General features: G+C 45.9%; 1 protein-coding gene and 1 long non-coding RNA gene across 2 annotated transcripts in view; both read left to right on the top strand.

The window, feature by feature from the left end:
• The window catches only part of LOC134909836 (uncharacterized), a 54311-nt gene extending 46507 nt beyond the window's left edge, over positions 1–7804 (top strand). The window contains exon 4 of the long non-coding RNA XR_010176040.1: positions 7308–7804. This is a non-coding gene — a long non-coding RNA (uncharacterized LOC134909836). The remainder of the gene's footprint in view (positions 1–7307) is intronic.
• A 32-nt stretch (positions 7805–7836) lies between these two features.
• LOC134909835 (uncharacterized) overlaps positions 7837–24900 on the top strand; it is a 66376-nt gene continuing 49312 nt past the window's right edge. The window contains exon 1 of the mRNA XM_063917142.1: positions 7837–8245. Coding sequence (XP_063773212.1) covers positions 7908–8245 — 338 coding nt within the window. The 5' untranslated portion in view covers positions 7837–7907. The remainder of the gene's footprint in view (positions 8246–24900) is intronic.

Here is a 24900-nt window from a genome sequence, read left to right as displayed (position 1 = left end):
GTCTATCTATCTATTTATAATATTTAGACATTGATCTGTACAGGCACACTCCAAGTCTTATATTATTAATGCCATAGTATCTTGCACTGATTACATCTAATAAGATTAAAACTTATGTCTGTGTTACAGTGATTTCTACACGTGCACTAATATTCATAAATAATCATCTTTCAATAAAAATTAAAATCAAGGCCCTCTTATAAAGCGCCTGCAAGTCCATGCTTTCGCCATGAGGATGGTTTACATTCAATGGCCCTCATTCAGATGTGGTTGGAGTTGCTATCGCTGCCTGCTCAGCAGCGATAGTTCTAACATGGTAATGCAGCAGGAGGCGTCCTGCCTCCTTCATGCATTACTCATCTGTACGCCGTCCTAGGACGCAGTATCAGATCGTGGACCACATTAAGACGTGGTTGGAGTTGCTATCGCTGCTGCTTACATAGAAACAGTAGCGATATTCCTAATATGGTAATGCAGCAGGAGACATCGTGCCTCCTGCATGCATACTGATCTGAACTGCGTCCTAAGATACAGTATCGGGTAATCTCCGACACCATCGGCCGGCTGCATTACCCATGGGGCAGTACGTGCCCCATGCATGAGCAAAGTACCGTATATTGGCCCTCATTCCGAGTTGATCGGTCGCAAGGCGAATTTAGCAGAGTTACACACGCTAAGCCGCCGCCTACTGGGAGTGAATCTTAGCTTCTTAAAATTGCGACCGATGTATTCGCAATATTGCGATTACTAACTACTTAGCAGTTTCAGAGTAGCTTCAGACTTACTCTGCCTGTGCGATCATTTCAGTGCTTGTCGTTCCTGGTTGACGTCACAAACACACCCAGCGTTCGCCCAGGCACTCCCACCGTTTCTCCGGCCACTCCTGCGTTTTTTCCGGAAACGGTAGCGTTTTCAGCCACACGCCCCTGAAACGCCGTGTTTCCGCCCAGTAACACCCATTTCCTGTCAATCACATTACGATCGCCGGAGCGAAGAAAAAGCCGTGAGTAAAAATACTTTCTTCATAGTAAAGTTACTTGGCGCAGTCGCAGTGCGAACATTGCGCATGCGTACTAAGCGGATTTTCACTGCGATGCGATGAAAAATACCGAGCGAACAACTCGGAATGAGGGCCATTGTCCACTGACGGAGATCCTGGCCACTTCCTTCCCTTGCAACACCTGCAGCACAACTGTATATAGGCTTGGACTAGCCCACAGGGGTACAGGGAAAACCACCGGTGGGCCCTACTGTCTGGGGCCCCACCTTCTGCTCTAAGGATCAGGCTCCAGACTGTGCACTTGAAATATACATTATACATATGTTACCTTATACTGTACTATGGTGTATTTTCTACAGTGCATTGCTGTTATTAATCTGTTATTAATCTGGTACATTATCATGCATGCAGCAGCTGAATTTACTGTATATATTTATGAAGGGGCCCTGACGTTGCACTCTAATGGTTAGTCAAACCAATGAGGTGGCAGGCCACCCCCCCTCTGCAGACTGGCCACACCTCTAACATGGGCGCCTACCACTGCATCCCCCCGGTGGGCCCTGCATGCCCCAATCCGACACTGACTGTATAAACTAACACGAATCACAGTGGGAAAAAAATCAATGGTTCAAATAATTATATGGTTTCAAAGCATTGAATAACACAAAAATAGCTGTTCGTTCATTTTTGCATATAATGGTATGTGACGTGATCAACTGAGATAAATGCAACTTTTCCATCTACTACACATAGTTACACAATACCTTGCATATATTCTTCCACACTCTGCTGATAGAAACAGTGAATACATGTACACAGTTATGTGTCAAACAATTTTCCACTATACTAATTTTTTTTTAATTTTTTTTTAAGAAATCTCATCTGTTTTGTTTGGAACTGTTACTGTGATTACAAATGTAGATATTTCAAAGGTTGACAATTAAAACATTTTGGAGTTGTTGGATTAAGGGAGGGTTATTAAAGAAAATAATACCATGATTGTTAATTACATAAAACTCACACTGCAATTTTTCCAGGTCAATGTAAATTATTATTTTAATGGCATTCATTATCCCTCCTATTGTTAAACCTTTTGTTGTACCTTCCCCCACACTGTCCCTATTATCTCCCACCCACATGTCTTCCATACATTAACTTAAACATATATACATAAATTCTGTCATATAATAACAAGAAGAGGAGTAAACCTTGTTCAGCGTGAACAAAGCCAGTACTGTAACCAATTGAGTACCTGCATGCCTAAAAAACTAAATCTGGTTACAATAATATTTTTTTGGGCATAAATTTGAAGGTCTTTTGTACAGAGTGCATCTACTGGGTTCTGGTTCATTTAGGGGCCATTTACACACAGAAGTAGCTGCGTAGAAAACTATTTTGTCTCATTTGTGACATCATGTGTCAGATTTTCACCATTATGTTATTGCTCCCTGAATGGGTAGGGTAAGATTGTGACTTTATTAAAGATTGGTGTATCAGGCAGTCTGTATGATAAGTAATTAGGAGGTATTGGGGTCAATACCGCACAGATATTTTCTCAAAGTTAATTCAATAATGTATTATTATTATGGTAAACCAACATAACAGTATTGCACAATACAAAAAAAATGGAGTAAAGACTTAACCAGCGCTTATCCAGTTGATTTTCATAAACCGTCCCGTTATTTCATTTGGGAATATGGAAAATAAGAAAAAAGTGCATATAGTGTAACACAGTTTAATGCACATACAATTGACAAACAATAAAATGTTTTTAAAATTCAACAAATATAAAGTGCAGTGCAAGGCATTCTTTCTTTTCAAAAGGAGGTTTTCCTGGCAGGTGATATATGAAATAATTACCAGATAAATGGGAACTGTGACACACACAGTTCACATGCGTTTTTAAACGGCGACTTTTGGTCCCGGGTAACTTTGTTAGCACCAATGGTAAATGTCAGTAACCTCACCGGCCGGATTCCCTCCTCCACCAACGCGTTTCTTCCCCTGTCTGGGGCCTTTGTCAAGGTGAGTATGCCTTCAAAATTTAATACGTTCATCGACCTCAGTAAAGGGATCCATGTCGCTCTGTGCCCGCGGTCACTATGGTACGATGCCCGGCAGCTCGGTGTCTCCCTGTCAGACAGCAGCGCTGACTGACTGAGCTCATATGATCCACCCCCACTTTCTCTTACGTCCTAGAGGATACTGGGGTTTCATTTAGTACCATGGGGTATAGACGGGTCCACTAGGAGCCATGGGCACTTTAAGAATTTGATAGTGTTGGCTGGCTCCTCCCTCTATGCCTCTCCTACCAGACTCAGTTTAGAAAATGTGCTCTGAGGAGCCGGTCACGCTTATGGAAGCTCCTGAAGAGTTTTCTGCATTTATTTTATATGTTTGTTATTTTCAGGCAGGGCTGGTTGGCACCAGCCTGCCTGCATTGGGGAAGCCAACCTCTTGAAGGGTTAATGGTCTTGTTCCCCTTTGACAGGACACTGAGCTCCTGAGGGAACTATTCACAAGCCCCACCACGGCGAGCGTACATTCCCGCAGCACGCCGCCACCCCTAACAGAGCCAGAAGAATGAAGAGTGGTGAGTACTAAGCCGGGGTCCCCGCTAGCGGGTCGCCGGCCATTATGGCGGCATGAGGGTTCGGAGATGCACGGCTTCTAACCGGGGCGGAATGCGTCTCCAGACACAGTACACAGCTGCGTCTCGGTACACTGTACACAGTACCCACAGTGGCAAAAACAGACTCAAAACGGTTTTATCTCCATTTTAAGCACCAGATTACTTCAGCCAGTATAAAAAAAGTGGGAAGACCGCGCGCCATTTAAGGGGCGGGGCATTCACTATGAGCGGATCCAGCAGCTCACCAGCACCATTTTCCCTTTGCAGTGGACACAGACGCTGCCTGACAGGGACGCGCAGCTCCTCCGGAGAGACTCCAGATTACCTCAGCGGTACCAGGGGGTCATAGCAGGGGGGGGGCAATTATTAGTGTACTAAGTCCTCTATCAGGGTACTTAGTCTGCGACACAGCTAGGCTTGGCATTAGCAATAAGGGCACGGCGGGGGCTGGCTCCAGATAACTCTGTGTCTCCCTGAAGGGCTCTTTGTGGGTTAATTGTGCTTAACCTGTGTGTGTGTGTGTGTGTGTGTGTGTTGTCACATTTACATTATGTCAGGCAAAGAGTGTGTTTCTTGTACAGCTGAGAGTTCCTCTTCACCAGGGGACTCACTACTGGGTACTCAGGGCAGTGCACCTTCCCAAAATAGCGGGGCTGAACCGGAGTGGGTTAATTCCATTAAGGGAATGATCTCAAATATTTCTACAAAACTATCCCGCAATGAGAAAGAGACGCAATACTTAAGACAGTCTGTGGTTGATGCTACTCTGTCACAGGGAATAGATGCTCTTATAGAAGCTATCAGAGATGTTCTGCAGGTGGGTTCAATAAGTTGTGCAAGTTTAGAGTGTGTGAGGCAAGTGTAGGCAAGTCATTTCAGATCTTATCAATCTTGCCCTTGTAGTAGGAAGCAAGATCTTGCGCATTGATAGTGGCTGGTGGGTTGTGTGAGGGAGGACTAAGAAGTGATTTAAAGTTGGTTGTTGTTAGAGACTTGAGCAAAGATGAGAGTTTGGTAATATATTTGTTTGGCAGTGCCCAGGGCATTACGGTAAGAGTGGTAAATAGTCTTATATGTGAGGAAGTCGCTTGGAATACAAGATTTATGCCACCGGCTTTCTGCTTTCCGTGAGATTTCTTGTAGGTGTGTTGTTATAAAACATGTACCTCTTAGAGGGATTAACAACACTCCAAAGTCATAAATATTAAAGTTGATCATCTTGGAAAAGTCTGCTATGTGATCTGCGGCATAGTGTCCCTGTCACCCAAGGTATGTCCATGTCCTTTGAGCTATCATTGAACATTTTACTATGTGCCTTCATTCTTCCAAAACGAAGGCTGCTAGATTTCCCAGTGTGAGTTCCTCATCCTGATCCAGACAATGGGTGAGAATGGTTGGCTCTAGCGGTCCAATTAGAGTGATGCTGGAGCAACCTCTACATTGCCCACTGCCATGTATGAAGTATGTATTCTTTGTTTATATTCCTACATACAGTAAATATGCATTTAAATAAAAAATCTGAAAATGTATATCCACTAAATATAACCGCTAAACTAAAATGTATGCTTGCAAATGCAAGGAGTCTAGCAGGTAAAATGGGGGAATTGGAATTGTTAGCATCAAAGACTGAGTATGACATTATAGGTATTACAGAAACACGATGGGATGACTCTCACGACTGGGTTGCAAACTTGGAGGGGTATACTCTTTTCAGGAGGGACAGGGCAAGCAAAAGAGGAGGAAGTGTATGTCTTTATGTTAAACCATCACTTAAACCATACTTAAAGGAGGTTATTTATGAGGAGACTGGCGATAATGTGGAGTCACTATGGGTTAAAATCTCAAGTGGGGGTATTGATGCAAAAAAATTAGTCATAGGCACGTGCTACAAACAGCCAGATATTAGCATACATGAGGAAGAACAACTCTTGCAGCAAATCAAAATGGCTGCGGGATTGGGGGACATCCTTGTGATTGGGGATTTTAATTATCCGGATATAAATTGGAGTAATGATTCGTGTGTTAAAGCGAGGGGCAACAGGTTTTTAAATATGTTAAAGGATCACTACTATTCTCAATTAGTCGAGGACCCAACGGGGGGTCAAACTATTTTGGATCTAGTAATTACTAATAATGTGGGCATTATATCAAACACTAAAGTTGGGGAGACTTTGGGTAACAGTGATCACTATATGATCACATTCTAAATCAGTTCAACCAAAACTTTTAACTTTAGGAAGTCTAATTTCAGCATGCTGAGATGTGCACTTAACGACATTGAGTGTGAAGTTTTGTTTCATAACAAGAACACTTCGGAAATGTGGGATGTTTTAAAAGGGTTGCTGGATAGCAATATTCATAAATTTATTCCCATGGGCAGTAAACGCAGGAGTACTAAACTCAAACTGATGTGGCTTAACAAGAAGGTTAAGGCAGAAATGGATAAAAAAAGCGGGCTTTCATAGTATTTAAATCTAATGGAAAGGAGGAGTCTTTCAAGTATAACAAGGAATGTAATTAAACATGCAAAAAAAAACAATAAGAGCAGCTAAAATGGAAAATTAAGAGCAAATCGCTATAGAGAGTAAAACCAATCCTAAAAAGTTTTTTAAATACATAAACGGTAAAAGGTTAAAAAAGGAGACTATAGGTCCATTAAAAGATTAATTTGGAGAATTGATAAATAAAGATGAAATAAAAGATGAAATACTGCACAATTTTTTTTTATCAGTATTCACCAGAGAAGAACTGATGGTGGGAGTAGAGCATAACAATTGTGACAGTAATGATTCATGGTTAGAGACTTGTTTAAGCTGAGAAGTAGTCCTGGAGAGACTAAGCAAAATTAAGATTAATAAATCACCTGGTCCTGATGGACTTCACCCGAGGGTTCTTATGGAGTTTAGTTCACAACTAGCACGACCCCTATACTTGATTTTCAATAGTTCAATTAGTTCAGGCATTGTACCGAAGGATTGGCGTATAGCTGAGGTAGTGCCATGATTTAAAAAGGGATCCAAAAATTTCTGAATGAAAATAATAGCCAAGGTTATAATATTTAAAATATTAACATGGTTAATCCAGGGGTAATATGAGTTATAGTAGTTAACTAGTCATAAAACATTACTTCAGCGGGTATGTTAGAATCATCACAACTTAATACGGGTTGAACACGATGGGCAAATTGCCTCTATTCAACCTCAATTACTATCTTACTATGTTACTATGTCACACAAACAATATTTAGGAAAGTATGTATGTATCGAAGGGCTCTATTCATGAATGACTGAAGAGCTCTGCTACACTCAGCCCCAGGGGACTTTTCACCTCTTCGATATATTCACAGAATGGATTAACGTGGAGAAATCTGCGAATTCTCCAGCAGTGCCCCATACACTAGCATAGGGAAAGCAATTAAGAGAAGATGTCACGCTCTCAGCAAACTGATGCTGTATTTTTTCAAACTGCACTTATTGGTTGCTTTGCAAAGTAGGCTGGATATCGTGGGCCATCGCAAGATGGGTGACTTACAGATATATTACATCAGTATGATGTGATCTGTTTTGAAATTTACAGTGAACCTCTTCAGTATATTTATGAAAAGACTCCTAACTTGCTCACTGTTATGCAAATGTACATTTTTTGCAATCTGTATGTATGTCGCTGTGTTCACAGGTAACAGCTATCATGTACCTGATGAGGAGGAGCAGGAAGCCCATAAGGAGCAAGAAGAGGCGGCATCAGAGGAGGAGGCAGATAAGGCGGCTAAGCAGAGGAGCTGCCAACAACAGCAAATGAGGCCTCAGCTATATCCGAGTTGGGACAGGGTCCTTTTTTCCCCACAACTCCCAGGGATCAGCATGAGATCCCAGCGCATGGGCTCCCGGAATTCAAAATACCAATTCCGGGATCCCGCTGATTAAAAGTCGATAGGGGTGATCTCCCCTCACCCCACCCCTAACCCTCCCTTCCCGCAGCCTAACCCTAACCTCCCCCAGGAGGTGCCTAAACTTAACCTCCTATCCCCGCTGTCTAAACCTAACGTTCACCACCTGTACCCTAACCCTAACCCTCTGAGGGAATGTGCCTAACCCTAACCCCCTCTCCTCGCAGCCTAACCCAAACACCCCAGAATGCAACCTAACCCTGACCCCCCCCCCCCACCCCAGATCGCAGCCTAAACCTTACCACCCCTCCCTCCCCCCGTGGCTTACCTCTCCGGCGCCGCGGTGTCTCTTCGTCCGGCATCCCGGCTGTCAGGAATCCGGCGCCAGAATGGTGCAACCATTCTGGATGCCAGTGTCGGCATTCAGAATGCTGTCAGGATTCCGGCGTCTGTATTATGACTGCCGGTATCCCTCCCACCCCATCCAGTCCCTATTCCTTTGTCATCCTTCCTATCCCTGCCAACCCATTTTACATTTCTCCTTTGTCTTGGCCTCTCACACTACCTGCTTTCCCACCCTTAACAATTCCTTAATTCTTGGCAATTATCCCTTTCCCATCCATTTCTCAATTAACCCTTTCTCTCATCCATTTCAGATTACATCGGGTTTTGAAGCCTCATTCGGGCAATATGGGCCTCCTTTGGATCCAGAAATGGCCCTTCGCAGGTTATAAAAACATTTTTATTACATTTTGGTCTCTTAACAATTATTTTATTTATTTACTAAGGATTCTTTTATCACTTTTTCAGAGCAATTTACAACATGCCAGCTTCAACAGAGCATGTTGTCCAATACATCAGATGGTCGTGAATATCACTGATATTATTTAAAAAAATATATGTTATTTAATTAACATGTTTTTTTTCGTTAACAAAAATTAATTATGGTAATTAAAAAACAACAACAACAACAACAATAGTGGTTGGTATGTTTTATTGTCTACAATTAATAGATATACACATATGTTGCAATATGCATTTTTCTTTTCTTTTTTTAAGTGTATTTATTAAATGTTAGTTCAGTCTTCAAACACAAAAAAACTTCAAAGACACAATGGGTTAAAAGTAGAAACCTAAAATTCAGAATTAAGAGAAATGTGATTTACATAATACTAATAGGAAGAGGGGGGGAGGCAAAGGGGAACAGATGGCGTACTATAGCTAGAATTGGCGGCGTTTGAGGTACCGCGCAGCGGCCGCGCTGCGCGCCATGCTCCCACTCAAAACTCAGGCACTGCAGGGTGCAGGGCGCAGGGGGGGCACCCTGGGCAGCATGTACACCACAAACGCCACTGGCATAAGTGATAACAGTGCCTAGGCACTAGTTAAGGGACCCCCGGCAGTATAAAGATAAATTTAAGCAGGACTGAAGCACGCCATGTGGTGGGCGGGGCTTAGCCCACACAGCTCTGACCAGCGCCATTTTCTCTTCACAGAAGTTGCAGAGACGCTGGCCCTGACCTCCACACCCAAGTAACAGGGTGCAAAACGGTGGGGGGGGGGGGGGGGCACAAGTGATTTGGTGCTAAATTATATATATAGAAAGCGCTAACAGGTCTGGGCAGTCTTTTTACTTGCTTTAGTACCGGGATAGGCGCTGGGTGTGGGCTGGCAGAACTCCGTCTGTGTCTCTCTTACAGGCTTTGTTGTGGGTCTGTCTCCTATAGCCCCAGTGTGGTTGTGGGTGTCGGTACGTGTGTGTCGACATGTCTGAGGCTGAATGCTCTACCCAGGAGGAGGCTGGAGTGGGGACAGAAAATACTGTGAGAGTGGCTGTGTCGGCACCGCCGACGGATGATTGGGTGAATATTAGAGATGAGCGCCTGAAATTTTTCGGGTTTTGTGTTTTGGTTTTGGGTTCGGTTCCGCGGCCGTGTTTTGGGTTCGACCGCGTTTTGGCAAAACCTCACCGAATTTTTTTTGTCGGATTCGGGTGTGTTTTGGATTCGGGTGTTTTTTTTAAAAAACACTAAAAAACAGCTTAAATCATAGAATTTGGGGGTCATTTTGATCCCATATTATTATTAACCTCAAAAACCATAATTTCCACTCATTTTCAGTCTATTCTGAATACCTCACACCTCACAATATTATTTTTAGTCCTAAAATTTGCACCAAGGTCGCTGGATGACTAAGCTAAGCGACACTAGTGGCCGACACAAACACCTGGCCCATCTAGGAGTGGCACTGCAGTGTCACGCAGGATGTCCCTTCCAAAAAATCCTCCCCAATCAGCACATGACGCAAAGAAAAAAAGAGGCGCAATGAGGTAGCTGACTGTGTGAGTAAGATAAGCGACCCTAGTGGCCGACACAAACACCGGGCCCATTTAGGAGTGGCACTGCAGTGTCACGCAGGATGTCCCTTCCAAAAAACCCTCCCCAATCAGCACATGACGCAAAGAAAAAAAGAGGCGCAATGAGGTAGCTGACTGTGTGAGTAAGATTAGCGACCCTAGTGGCCGACACAAACACCGGGCCCATTTAGGAGTGGCACTGCAGTGTCACGCAGGATGTCCCTTCCAAAAAACCCTCCCCAATCAGCACATGACGCAAAGAAAAAAAGAGGCGCAATGAGGTAGCTGACTGTGTGAGTAAGATAAGCGACCCTAGTGGCCGACACAAACACCGGGCCCATTTAGAAGTGGCACTGCAGTGTCACGCAGGATGTCCCTTCCAAAAAACCCTCCCCAATCAGCACATGACGCAAAGAAAAAAAGAGGCGCAATGAGGTAGCTGACTGTGTGAGTAAGATTAGCGACCCTAGTGGCCGACACAAACACCGGGCCCATTTAGGAGTGGCACTGCAGTGTCACGCAGGATGTCCCTTCCAAAAAACCCTCCCCAATCAGCACATGACGCAAAGAAAAAAAGAGGCGCAATGAGGTAGCTGACTGTGTGAGTAAGATTAGCGACCCTAGTGGCCGACACAAACACCGGGCCCATTTAGGAGTGGCACTGCAGTGTCACGCAGGATGTCCCTTCCAAAAAACCCTCCCCAATCAGCACATGACGCAAAGAAAAAAAGAGGCGCAATGAGGTAGCTGACTGTGTGAGTAAGATTAGCGACCCTAGTGGCCGACACAAACACCGGGCCCATTTAGGAGTGGCACTGCAGTGTCACGCAGGATGTCCCTTCCAAAAAACCCTCCCCAATCAGCACATGACGCAAAGAAAAAAAGAGGCGCAATGAGGTAGCTGACTGTGTGAGTAAGATTAGCGACCCTAGTGGCCGACACAAACACCGGGCCCATTTAGGAGTGGCACTGCAGTGTCACGCAGGATGTCCCTTCCAAAAAACCCTCCCCAATCAGCACATGACGCAAAGAAAAAAAGAGGCGCAATGAGGTAGCTGACTGTGTGAGTAAGATTAGCGACCCTAGTGGCCGACACAAACACCGGGCCCATTTAGGAGTGGCACTGCAGTGTCACGCAGGATGTCCCTTCCAAAAAACCCTCCCCAAACAGCACATGACGCAAAGAAAAATAAAAGAAAAAAGAGGTGCAAGATGGAATTGTCCTTGGGCCCTCCCACCCACCCTTATGTTGTATAAACAAAACAGGACATGCACACTTTAACCAACCCATCATTTCAGTGACAGGGTCTGCCACACGACTGTGACTGATATGACGGGTTGGTTTGGACCCCCCCCAAAAAAGAAGCAATTAATCTCTCCTTGCACAAACTGGCTCTACAGAGGCAAGATGTCCACCTCATCATCACCCTCCGATATATCACCGTGTACATCCCCCTCCTCACAGATTATCAATTCGTCCCCACTGGAATCCACCATCTCAGCTCCCTGTGTACTTTGTGGAGGCAATTGCTGCTGGTCAATGTCTCCGCGGAGGAATTGATTATAATTCATTTTAATGAACATCATCTTCTCCACATTTTCTGGATGTAACCTCGTACGCCGATTGCTGACAAGGTGAGCGGCGGCACTAAACACTCTTTCGGAGTACACACTTGTGGGAGGGCAACTTAGGTAGAATAAAGCCAGTTTGTGCAATGGCCTCCAAATTGCCTCTTTTTCCTGCCAGTATAAGTATGGACTGTGTGACGTGCCTACTTGGATGCGGTCACTCATATAATCCTCCACCATTCTTTCAATGGTGAGAGAATCATATGCAGTGACAGTAGACGACATGTCCGTAATCGTTGTCAGGTCCTTCAGTCCGGACCAGATGTCAGCATCAGCAGTCGCTCCAGACTGCCCTGCATCACCGCCAGCGGGTGGGCTCGGAATTCTGAGCCTTTTCCTCGCACCCCCAGTTGCGGGAGAATGTGAAGGAGGAGATGTTGACAGGTCGCGTTCCGCTTGACTTGACAATTTTCTCACCAGCAGGTCTTTCAACCCCAGCAGACTTGTGTCTGCCGGAAAGAGAGATCCAAGGTAGGCTTTAAATCTAGGATCGAGCACGGTGGCCAAAATGTAGTGCTCTGATTTCAACAGATTGACCACCCGTGAATCCTTGTTAAGCGAATTAAGGGCTCCATCCACAAGTCCCACATGCCTAGCGGAATCGCTCCGTGTTAGCTCCTCCTTCAATGTCTCCAGCTTCTTCTGCAAAAGCCTGATGAGGGGAATGACCTGACTCAGGCTGGCAGTGTCTGAACTGACTTCACGTGTGGCAAGTTCAAAGGGCATCAGAACCTTGCACAACGTTGAAATCATTCTCCACTGCGCTTGAGACAGGTGCATTCCACCTCCTATATCGTGCTCAATTGTATAGGCTTGAATGGCCTTTTGCTGCTCCTCCAACCTCTGAAGCATATAGAGGGTTGAATTCCACCTCGTGCTGCTACTGGTGCCGCCGCTGCTGTTCTTGCGGCGGGAGTCCATACATCTACCCAGTGGGCTGTCACAGTCATATAGTCCTGACCCTGCCCTGCTCCACTTGTCCACATGTCCGTGGTTAAGTGGACATTGGGTACAGCTGCATTTTTTAGGACACTGGTGACTCTTTTTCTGAGGTCTGTGTAAATTTTCGGTATCACCTGCCTAGAGAAATGGAACCTAGATGGTATTTGGTACCGGGGACACAGTACCTCCAACAAGTCTCTAGTTGGCTCTGCAGTAATGATGGATACCGGAACCACGGTTCTCACCACCCAGGATGCCAAGGCCTCAGTTATCCGCTTTGCAGTAGGATGACTGCTGTGATATTTCATCTTCCTCGCAAAGGACTGTTGGACAGTCAATTGCTTGGTGGAAGTAGTAAAAGTGGTCTTACGACTTCCCCTCTGGGATGACCATCGACTCCCAGCAGCAACAACATCAGCGCCAGCAGCAGTAGGCGTTACATGCAAGGATGCATCGGAGGAATCCCAGGCAGGAGAGGAATCGTCAGAATTGCCAGTGACATGGCCTGCAGGACTATTGGCATTCCTGGGGAAGGAGGAAATTGACACTGAGGGAGTTGGTGGGGTGGTTTGCGTGAGCTTGGTTACAAGAGGAAGGGATTTACTGGTCAGTGGACTGCTTCCGCTGTCACCCAAAGTTTTTGAACTTGTCACTGTCTTATTATGAATGCGCTGCAGGTGACGTATAAGGGAGGATGTTCCGAGGTGGTTAACGTCCTTACCCCTACTTATTACAGCTTGACAAAGGGAACACACGGCTTGACACCTGTTGTCCGCATTTCTGTTGAAATACCTCCACACCGAAGAGCTGATTTTTTTGGTATTTTCACCTGGCATGTCAACGGCCATATTCCTCCCACCGACAACAGGTGTCTCCCCGGGTGCCTGACTTAAACAAACCACCTCACCATCAGAATCCTCCTGGTCAATTTCCTCCCCAGCGCCAGCAACACCCATATCCTCCTCATCCTGGTGTACTTCAACACTGACATCTTCAATCTGACTATCAGGAACTGGACTGCGGGTGCTCCTTCCAGCACTTGCAGGGGGCGTGCAAATGGTGGAAGGCGCATGCTCTTCACGTCCAGTGTTGGGAAGGTCAGGCATCGCAACCGACACAATTGGACTCTCCTTGTGGATTTGGGATTTCGAAGAATGCACAGTTCTTTGCTGTGCTTTTGCCAGCTTGAGTCTTTTCATTTTTCTAGCGAGAGGCTGAGTGCTTCCATCCTCATGTGAAGCTGAACCACTAGCCATGAACATAGGCCAGGGCCTCAGCCGTTCCTTGCCACTCCGTGTGGTAAATGGCATATTGGCAAGTTTACGCTTCTCCTCCGACAATTTTATTTTAGGTTTTGGAGTCCTTTTTTTACTGATATTTGGTGTTTTGGATTTGACATGCTCTGTACTATGACATTGGGCATCGGCCTTGGCAGACGACGTTGCTGGCATTTCATCGTCTCGGCCATGACTAGTGGCAGCAGCTTCAGCACGAGGTGGAAGTGGATCTTGATCTTTCCCTAATTTTGGAACCTCAACATTTTTGTTCTCCATATTTTAATAGGCACAACTAAAAGGCACCTCAGGTAAACAATGGAGATGGATGGATACTAGTATACAATTATGGACGGACTGCCGAGTGCCGACACAGAGGTAGCCACAGCCGTGAACTACCGTACTGTACTGTGTCTGCTGCTAATATAGACTGGTTGATAAAGAGATGTCGTAGTATGTATGTATGAAGAAGAAAGAAAAAAAAACCACGGTTAGGTGGTATACAATTATGTACGGACTGCCGAGTGCCGACACAGAGGTAGCCACAGCCGTGAACTACCGTACTGTACTGTGTCTGCTGCTAATATAGACTGGTTGATAAAGAGATGTCGTAGTATGTATGTATGAAGAAGAAAGAAAAAAAAACCACGGGTAGGTGGTATACAATTATGGACGGACTGCCGAGTGCCGACACAGAGGTAGCCACAGTCGTGAACTACCGTACTGTACTGTGTCTGCTGCTAATATAGACTGGTTGATAAAGAGATGTCGTAGTATGTATGTATAAAGAAGAAAGAAAAAAAAAACCACGGTTAGGTGGTATACAATTATGGACGGACTGCCGAGTGCCGACACAGAGGTAGCCACAGCCGTGAACTACCGTACTGTACTGTGTCTGCTGCTAATATAGACTGGTTGATAAAGAGATGTAGTAGTATGTATGTATAAAGAAGAAAGAAAAAAAAACCACGGGTAGGTGGTATACAATTATGGACGGACTGCCGAGTGCCGACACAGAGGTAGCCACAGCCGTGAACTACCGTACTGTACTGTGTCTGCTGCTAATATAGACTGGTTGATAAAGAGATGTCGTAGTATGTATGTATAAAGAAGAAAGAAAAAAAAACCACGGTTAGGTGGTATACAATTATGGACGGACTGCCGAGTGCCGACACAGAGGTAGCCACAGCCGTGAACTACCGTACTGTACTGTGTCTGCTGCTAATATAGACTGGTTGATAAAGAGATGTCGTAGTATGTATGTATGAAGAAGAAAGAAAAAAAAACCACGGTTAGGTGGTATACAATTATGGACGGACTGCCGAGTGCCGACACAGAGGTAGCCACAGCCGTGAACTACCGTACTGTACTGTGTCTGCTGCTAATATAGACTGGTTGATAAAGAGATGTCGTAGTATGTATGTATAAAGAAGAAAGAAAAAAAAACCACGGTTAGGTGGTATACAATTATGGACGGACTGCCGAGTGCCGACACAGAGGTAGCCACAGCCGTGAACTACCGTACTGTACTGTGTCTGCTGCTAATATAGACTGGTTGATAAAGAGATGTAGTAGTATGTATGTATAAAGAAGAAAGAAAAAAAAAACACGGGTAGGTGGTATACAATTATGGATGGACTGCCGAGTGCCGACACAGAGGTAGCTACAGCCGTGAACTACCGTACTGTGTCTGCTGCGACTGGATGATAAATAATGATATAAAAAATATATATATATCACTACTGCAGCCGGACAGGTATATATATTATATAATGACGGACCTGCTGGACACTGTCTGTCAGCAGAATGAGTTTTTTATAGAATAAAAAAAAAAACACCACTCAAGTGAAGTCACACGACGAGTGTTTAACTTTTTCAGGCAATCACAATATAGTATACTACTAACTATACTGGTGGTCAGTGTGGTCAGGTCACTGGTCAGTCACACTGGCAGTGGCACTCCTGCAGCAAAAGTGTGCACTGTTTAATTTTAATATAATATGTACTCCTGGCTCCTGCTATAACCTATAACTGGCACTGCAGTGCTCCCCAGTCTCCCCCACAATTATAAGCTGTGTGAGCTGAGCACAGTCAGATATATAATATATACATAGATGATGCAGCACACTGGGCTGAGCAGTGCACACAGATATGGTATGTGACTGTCTTGTACTCCTGGCTCCTGCTATAACCTATAACTGGCACTGCAGTGCTCCCCAGTCTCCCCCACAATTATAAGCTGTGTGAGCTGAGCACAGTCAGATATATAATATATACATAGATGATGCAGGCATGCAGCACACTGGGCTGAGCAGTGCACACAGATATGGTATGTGACTGAGTCACTGTGTGTACCGTTTTTTTCAGGCAGAGAACGGATATATTAAATAAAACAACTGCACTGCTGGTGGTCACTGTGGTCAGTCACTAAACTCTGCACTCTCTTCTACAGTATCAGCCTCAGGTCAATCTCTCTCTCTCTCTCCTAATCTAAATGGAGAGGACGCCAGCCACGTCCTCTCCCTATCAATCTCAATGCACGTGTGAAAATGGCGGCGACGCGCGGCTCCTTATATAGAATCCGAGTCTCGCGAGAATCCGACAGCGTCATGATGACGTTCGGGCGCGCTCGGGTTAACCGAGCAAGGCGGGAAGATCCGAGTCGCTCGGACCCGTGAAAAAAAACATGAAGTTCGTGCGGGTTCGGATTCAGAGAAACCGAACCCGCTCATCTCTAGTGAATATGTTGAGTGTTTTAAACGCAAATGTGACTAGGTTGACTAAGAGATTTGATAAATCTGAGTCTAAGAACCAGACATGGAGGAAATCCATGGAGGATGCTTTGTCACAAACCCAGACCCCTTCGGGGTCACAGAAACGTGCATTTACCCAGATAGCAGATACAGATACCGACACGGACTCTGATTCCAGTGTCGACTATAGTGATGCCAGATTACATCCAAAACTGGCTAAGAGTATTCAGTACATGATTGTGGTGATAAAAGACGTATTACATATCACGGAGAACCCTGCTGTTACTGATAACGAGGGTCTGTATGTTTAAAGGAAAGAAACCTGAGGTAACGTTTCCTCCCTTTCATGAACTGAACGCACTTTTTGAAAAGGCTTGGAAAAATCCTGACAAGAAGATACATGTTCCCAAAAGAATTCCAGTGGCATATCCGTTCCCCTCTGGGGACAGGGAAAGGTGGGAGTCAATCCCCACGGTAGACAAAGCTTTATCGCGTCTGTCCAAAAAGGTGGCGCTTCCGTCCCCTGATACGGCAGCCCTAAAGGATCCTGCGGATCGTAAGCAGGAAAATACACTAAAATCCATTTATGTCACTACAGGGTCGCTACGGCAGTTGCTTCGGCATGGGTGAGTAGCGCTATTGAAAAGTGGGTAGATAACTAGTCATCTGAGGTAGATACCCTAGACAGGGATAGTGTGCTTTTGACTCTGGGTCACATCAGGGACGCTGCAGCATATTTAAAATAAGCTGTAAGGGATATTGGCCTTTTGGGATCAAGGGCCAATGCCATGGCAGTCTCAGCAAGGAGAGCATTGTGGATTCATCAATGGAATGCTGATGCTGACTCTAAGAAGGCGATGGAGTCTCTACCGTTTAATGGTAGGGTCTTGTTTGCTGACGGCCTCACTTGACCTGGTGTCTACGGCTACCGCGGGTAAGTCTTCATTTTTACCTTATGTTCCTGCACAGCAGAAGAGATCGCCTCACTATCAGATGGCGTCCTTTTGGCCCAATAAATTCGAAAAAGGACGTGGGTCCTCCTTCCTTGCTGCGAGGGGGAGAGGAAGGGGAAAAAGGTCACAGGCTGTGGCAAGTTCCCAAGAGCAGAAGTCCTCTCCGGCTTCTACCAAATCCACCGCATGATGCTGGGGCTCCTCTGTGGGAGTCCGCACCGGTGGGGGCACGTCTCCAACTCTTCGGTCAGGTCTGGGTGCACTCGGACCTGGATCCTTGGATAGTAGAAATAGTAACCCAAGGATACAGGTTGGAGTTTCAAGACGTGCCCCCTCACCGATTTTTCAAATCGGCCTTGCCAGCTTCTCTTCTAGAACGGGAGATAGTAAGTGCTGCGATACTAAAGTTGTGTCAAAATCAACAGGGGGAAGGCTTTTATTCGAGCCTGTTCGTGGTCCCGAAGCCGGATGGCTCAGTCAGACCGATTCTGAACCTAAAATCTCTCAATTTCTTTCTAAAAAAATTCTAATCCAAGATGGAATCTCTCCGAGCAGTGATCTCCAGTCTGGAAGAGGGGGATTTTATGGTGTCGGTCGACATAAAAGATGCCTACTTGCATGTCCCCATATATCCTCCACATCAGGCTTACCTGAGATTTATTGTGCAGGATTGTCATTACCAATTTCAGACGTTGCCGTTTGGTCTGTCCACGGCTCCGAGGATTTTCACCAAAGTAATGGCGGAAATGATGGTTCTCCTGCGCAAGCAGGGAATCACAATTATCCCGTACTTGGACGATATCCTCATAAAGGCGAGGTCCAAGGAGCAATTGCAGAAGAATGTTGCCCTTTCACTGACGATTCTGCAACAACATGGTTGGCTCCTAAATTTACCAAAATCACAGTTGGATCCAACCAGTGCCGTTTCTTGCGGCGGGCGAGCCGTGCAACCGTACGGGGCGCCCGCCGCGGCACTTTTTGAGGACTTTGAAACCCTCCTCCCCTCTCCTCCCGAGTGCCCAGCTTGGAGGGCGAGGTCTCGCGGAATGACACGTTTGCGTCGTGACGTCACGACGCAACCGTGTCATTCCGCGAAACCCCGCCCCCCGAGCTGGGCACTCGGGAGGAGGGAGAAGGGGGAGCCAAGCCGGCCGGCGGCGGCGCCGCGCAGACGAGGGAGAGGCGGCTGAAGAGCGGGAAGAACCGCTTGAAATGTAAGTCAGCCCCTCTCCCTCTCTCTCTCTCTCCCTCCCTCCCCCCCACCACCACCTACCGTACTGTGTAAAATGGGGACACCTGTCTACCGGAATGTGTTAAATGGGGACGCAGTCTGCCGGAATGTGTTAAATGGGGACTCTTGCCTGCCTTAATGTGTAAAATAGGGACACCTGTCTGCCGGAATGTGTAAAATGGGGACACTTGCCTGCTGGAATGTGTAAAATGGGGACGCAGTCTGCCGTAATGTGTAAAATGGGGGCACGTGCCTGCCGCAATGTGTAAAATGGGGACACTTTCCTGCGGCAATGTGTAAAATGGGGACACTTTCCTGCCGCAATGTGTAAAATGGGGGCATGTGCCTGCCGCAATGTGTAAAATGGGGGCACGTGCCTGCCGCAATGTGTAAAATGGGGGCATGTGCCTGCCGCAATGTGTAAAATGGGGGCACGTGCCTGCCGCAATGTGTAAAATGGGGACACTTTCCTGCCGCAATGTGTAAAATGGGGGCACGTGCCTGCTGCAATATGTAAAATGGGGACACTTTCCTGCCGCAATGTGTAAAATGGGGGCACGTGCCTGCCGCAATGTGTAAAATGGGGACACTTTCCTGCCACAATGTGTAAAATGGGGGCACGTGCCTGCCACAATGTGTAAAATGTGGACACTTGCCTGCCGTGCTGTGTAAAATGGGGTCGCGTGCCTGCTGTAATGTGTAAAATGAGGCCTTTTTTTTTCTGTGGCCGTGATGATGAGATCACGCCCATTTTAATGAGGCCACGCCCCCTTGCCGAGAGCGCGTGCGCCTCCGGCGCGCGCATGCTTTCACTCTTTATATCTATGGGGGGGCGCATTTTTTTTATGTGAATGGGGGGGGGGGGGGGGGCGCATTTTTAGATCTCGCACTGGGAGCCAAATTGGCTAGAAATGGCCCTGGATCCGACGACACGGCTGTCGTTCCTGGGTATGATTCTGGATATAGAATTGCAGAGAGTTTTTCTTCCAGTGGAAAAAGCTCTGGAAATACAGAACATGGTAAAACAGATTCTGAAACCGGCAAAGGTGTCAGTTCTTCAATGCACTCGGTTGCTGGGGAAGATGGTGGCGGCCTACGAGGCCATTCCGTATGGCAGGCTCCATGCCAGGGTGTTTCAGTGCAACCTGTTGGACCAGTGGTCCGGGTCTCACCTGGACATGCACCGGAAAATAATTCTATCTCCCAGGACCAGAATCTCCCTTCTGTGGTGGCTGCACAGTTCTCACCTTCTGGAGGGAAGCTGGTTCGGGATTCAGGATTGGATCCTGGTGACCACAGATGCAAGCCTCCGAGGCTGGGGAGCAGTCACACAGGGAAGAAACTTTCAGGGAAAGTGGTCAAGCCAGGAAGCTTGTCTACACATAAACATTCTGGAATTAAGAGCCATTTACAACGGCATACTGCAAGCAGAACATCTTCTTCGAGGTCTGCCTGTCTTGATTCAGTCAGACAAAGTGACAGCGGTGGCGTACATAAACCACCAAGGCGGAACAAGGAGCAGAGCGGCGATGGGCGAGGCCACGAAGATTCTTCGATGGGCGGAAAGACATGCCAGCGCTCTGTCAGCAGTCTTCATTCCAGGAGTGGACAACTGGGAAGCAGACTTCCTCAGCAGACACGATGTCCATCCAGGAGAGTGGGGTCTTCATCAAGAGGGCTTTGCAGAAGTGACAAGTCGTTGGGGAGTTCCTCAAGTAGACATGATGGCGTCCCGCCTCAACAAGAAACTTCAGAGATATTGTTCCAGGTCAAGGGACCCTCAAGCGATAGCGGTGGACGCCCTAGTGACACCGTGGGTGTTTCCGTCTGTATATGTGTTCCCTCCACTTCCACTCATTCCAAAGGTGATAAAAATGATAAGAAGAACAAGGGTTCAGGCGATCCTCATTGTTCCGGATTGGCCAAAAAGGGCCTGGTATCCAGATCTTCAGGAGTTGCTCATAGAAGATCCCTGGCCTCTTCCTCTTCGGGAGGACCTGTTACAACAGGGGCCGTGCATGTATCAGCACTTACCGCGGCAGCGTTTCACAGAGTGGCGGTTGAACGCCAAATCCTAGCCCGAAAGGGTATTCCCAGTGAAGTCATTCCCACGCTTCTTCAGGCTAGAAAAGAAGTAATGGCAAAGCATTACCACCGTATTTGGAGGAAATATGTGTCTTGGTGTGAATCCAAGAAGGCTCCTACGGAAGAATTTCACCTGGGGCGTTTGCTCCATTTCCTACAAGCAGGTGTGGATGCGGGCCTAAAGCTAGGCTCTATTAAAGTACAGATGTCGGCCTTGTCGATCTTTTTTCAGAAAGAATTGGCTTCTCTTCCAGAAGTTCGGACCTTCGTAAAAGGCGTGCTGCACATCCAACCTCCCTTTGTGCCTCCTGTGGCACCGTAGGATCTTAATGTGATGTTGCAATTCTTGCAATCACATTGGTTTGAACCTTTGCGCAAGGTTGAGTTAAAATTCTTTACATGGAAAGTGGTCATGCTGTTGGCCTTGGCATCTGCAAGGCGGGTGTCTGAGTTGGCGGCTTTGTCTCACAAAAGCCCCTATTTAATCTTCCATGCAGATAGAGCGGAGTTGAGAACTCGTCAGCAATTTCTACCAAAAGTGGTTTAATCGTTTCACGTAAACCAGCCTATTGTGGTGCCAGTGGCTACTGACGCCTTGGCGGAGTCGAAGTCTCTTGATGTGGTCAGAGCTTTGAAAATCTATGTCGCCAGAACAGCTCAGATTAGGAAAACAGAGGCGCTGTTTGTCCTGTGGGCTCCCAACAAGATTGGGGCTCCTGCTTCTAAGCAGACTATTGTGCGCTGGATTTGTAATACGATCCAGCAGAAATCGGTGAAAGCCCATTCTACCAGAAAGGTGGGCTCATCCTGGGCGGCTGCCCGTGGAGTCTCGGCGTACAGCTTTGCCGAGCTGCTACTTGGTCGGGATCAAACACCTTTGCGAAGTTTTACAAGTTTGATACCCTGGCTGAGGAGGACCTCTTGTTTGGTCAATCGGTGCTGCAGAGTCGTCCGCACTCTCCCGCCCGTTCTAGAGCTTTGGTATAAACCCCATGGTTCTTGAAGCATCCCCAGCATCCTATGGGACGTATGAGAAAATAGGATTTTAATACCTACCGGTAAATCCTTTTCTCTTAGTCCGTAGAGGATGCTGGGCGCCCGTCCCTGTGCGGGCTGTATCTGCAGTTTGGTTATAGTTACGCTCATGTTGCTTTGAGTTCAGTCAATCTGTGACTGTTGTTGGTCATGCCATTGCATGCGTTGTTTGTTGAATGCTATGTTGTACGGCATGTTGGAGGTGTGAGCTGGTATGTATCTCACCTTGGTTTAAAATAATTAAATAAATCCTTTTCCTTGAAATGTCCATCTCCCTGGGCACAGTTCCTATAAATGGAGTCTGGAGGAGGGGCATAGAGGGAGGAGCCAGTTCACACCCATTCAAAGTCTTATAGTGTGCCCATGTCTCTTGCGGATCCCGTCTATACCCCATGGTTCTTGAAGCATCCCCAGCATCCTCTACGGACTAAGAGTAAAGGATTTACCGGTAGGTATTAAAATCCTATTTTTTTTTATTTTACATAACATCCACATACAGTACTTCAAATTCCAATCAGGCAGGGAAGGGGGTGGGGGTGGACAGTGTTACTTTAAGTACAGTGTGTAACATCTGCCTGCTACAATCATGGCTGGAGTGGAGGTACACACTGACTGGTGATGATAATATCAATATGCTAATATACTTTATTTTAAGTACTACCGTGTATAGGACATGCCTGCTACCACCAGTGGGATACTGATATATAATTAATACAGTCACACTGACTGAGGGGTGTAATAATGGTTATTATAAATGATGGGGGAGCTGCTAGTCTGCTACAATCAGTAAAGTGGTGAAAGGCACTCATCCATAAAAACAGCTAAATATTGCAGAATTTGTGGGTGTTTTTGTTCCTACAGTGTTATTAACCTTAATAACAATAAATTCCACTCATTTCTAGTCATGTTTGTCTACCTCACAGCTCACAATATTGTTTTCATCCAGTTTAGGCCAGCAGGTTGCACCGAGGCAGCTGGATGACTAAGCTAAGCAACAGCAGAGAGTGGCACAAACATGTGGCACTTAAACCAACATGGCACATCTAGGAAACAGGATGGCACTGCAGCGGCAGGCAGGATAATAAACTATGAAAATGTTTGTTGTCTATAAAAGAAATGCTCCAAACAGCGCATGATGCAAAGAAAAGTGGTGCAAGAGGGAACTGTCCTTGGGCCCTCCCAGCCACCCTTATGTTGTATACATTAAACAGGACATGCACAGTTTAACAAAGCAATCACTTCAGCGACAGGGACTGCAGCTTGTGGCTGAAATTATTTATTTGTTTTGGCCCCCACAAAACAAGCTGCCAATGGTCTTTATGTACACAAACTGGCTCTATATAGGCAAGATGTCACCCTCATCATCATCATCATCCGATTCCTCGCCCCCATCAATGTGTAAAACCTCTCACACACTATTAATTTGTCCCAGCTGGAATCCACCATTTCAGATGCCTCTGTATTTTTTGGACGTAATTGCTGGTAAAGGTCTTCCTTTTGGAATTTGGAATTAATTTTGATGAACATGATCTTTCCCACATTTTGGAGAAGTAACCTCCTACGCCGATCGCTGACAATGTGCTTATCTGCGCTGAAAACTCTCTGAATATACACTGGTGGGGGGAATTTAAATAAAGCAAAGGGGCAAATCCATGGTCGCAGACTAACATTCAGATCACATATTTTGAACTATGATCTTAATAATCTAGTCTAAAGGGGGGTACACACATAGCGACCAGGCTCAGCGCGATTTATGCTGAGCCTGATGTGGGTTTTAGCACACATCGCAGCGGGTGTCTGTACACACGCTGCAATGTGTGCTAGCCCAATCTTAAGTAGACCGCATAGCTCAATGAGAGCCTGGCGATCTAGCCAGATTGTGCCTGCATGCAGGCCAATCTAGAGCCGGCAATAGCGATGTGCGGGGCTGCGCGTTGCTATCGCTATGGGGTATACACACGGAGAGATGTGTGCTTAACTTCTTTTCAATCTAGTCAGATTGCTTAGAAATTAAGCAAAAATAACTCCGTGTGTACCCCCCTTTACATTTCAAGGACAAAACTGAAAGTGGTATGAGTTGGTACTCCAAAAGATGGTAGTATAGAATGAAACATAGGCCCTCATCGACTGCGCCAAGTAATTTTGCTATGAAGATAGTTTTTTTACTCACGGCTTTTTCTTCGCTCCGGCGATCGTAGTGTGATTGACAGGAAATGGGTGTTACTGGGCGGAAACACAGCGTTTTATGGGCGTGTGGATAAAAACGCTACCGTTTCCGGAAAAAACGCGGGAGTGGCTGGAGAAACGGAGGAGTGTCTGGGCGAACGCTGGGTGTGTTTATGACGTCAAACCAGGAACGACAAGCAGTGAACTGATCGCAGATGCCGAGTAAGTCTGAAGCTACTCTGAAACTGCTAAGTAGTTTGTAATCGCAATATTGCGAATACATCATTCGCAATTTTAAGAAGCTAAGATTCACTCCCAGTAGGCGGCGGCTTAGCGTGTGTAACTCTGCTAAAATCGCCTTGCGAGCGAACAACTCGGAATGAGGGCCATAATGCATTGGTTCCAGATTTATATAGTGTATGGTCAGGACCATTAAAGTTTTGATGGTGGACTAACACACAAAAGACATCAACATTTATAGTGACAGATCAAAAGTCTGTGATCTAAGAATTACAATTGAAGCAATTTTTAGGGGTATATTCAATTGCGGTCGAATTGCCGAAATTGTTGAAAAACGGGGCATTTTCGACACAAAAAACCTGTCGAATTGGATTCGACAATGCAATACAGTACTTTTCGACAAAAAACCTGCCGTTTCATTTTCGACTTTTTGCAATTCGACATTTTTTTAATTCGACATGTCTGCAATGTTAAAAATGCGGCTTTTCGACAAAAGTATATTCAATTGAAGAATGTCCATTCGACAACAGTGCTTTTCGACAGTCATTTCGTCACTTTCATTCCGCCTCATTTTTCTGTCGTGAGCTAATAATTTTTTTTAAAAACATGTATTTTTCGGTGCTTTTTTGATTGCTAATAGCATATCTATTTATATTTGAAGGGATTATCTACTTGGTTTGTCTATTTAGGAGCCACAAGTATTATTTAATCGATTTTT

The sequence above is a fragment of the Pseudophryne corroboree genome, chromosome 4 (genome assembly GCF_028390025.1).
Source record: "Pseudophryne corroboree isolate aPseCor3 chromosome 4, aPseCor3.hap2, whole genome shotgun sequence".
NCBI classification, from domain to species: Eukaryota; Metazoa; Chordata; class Amphibia; order Anura; family Myobatrachidae; genus Pseudophryne; species Pseudophryne corroboree.
This window is presented reverse-complemented; position numbering and strand designations above follow the sequence as displayed.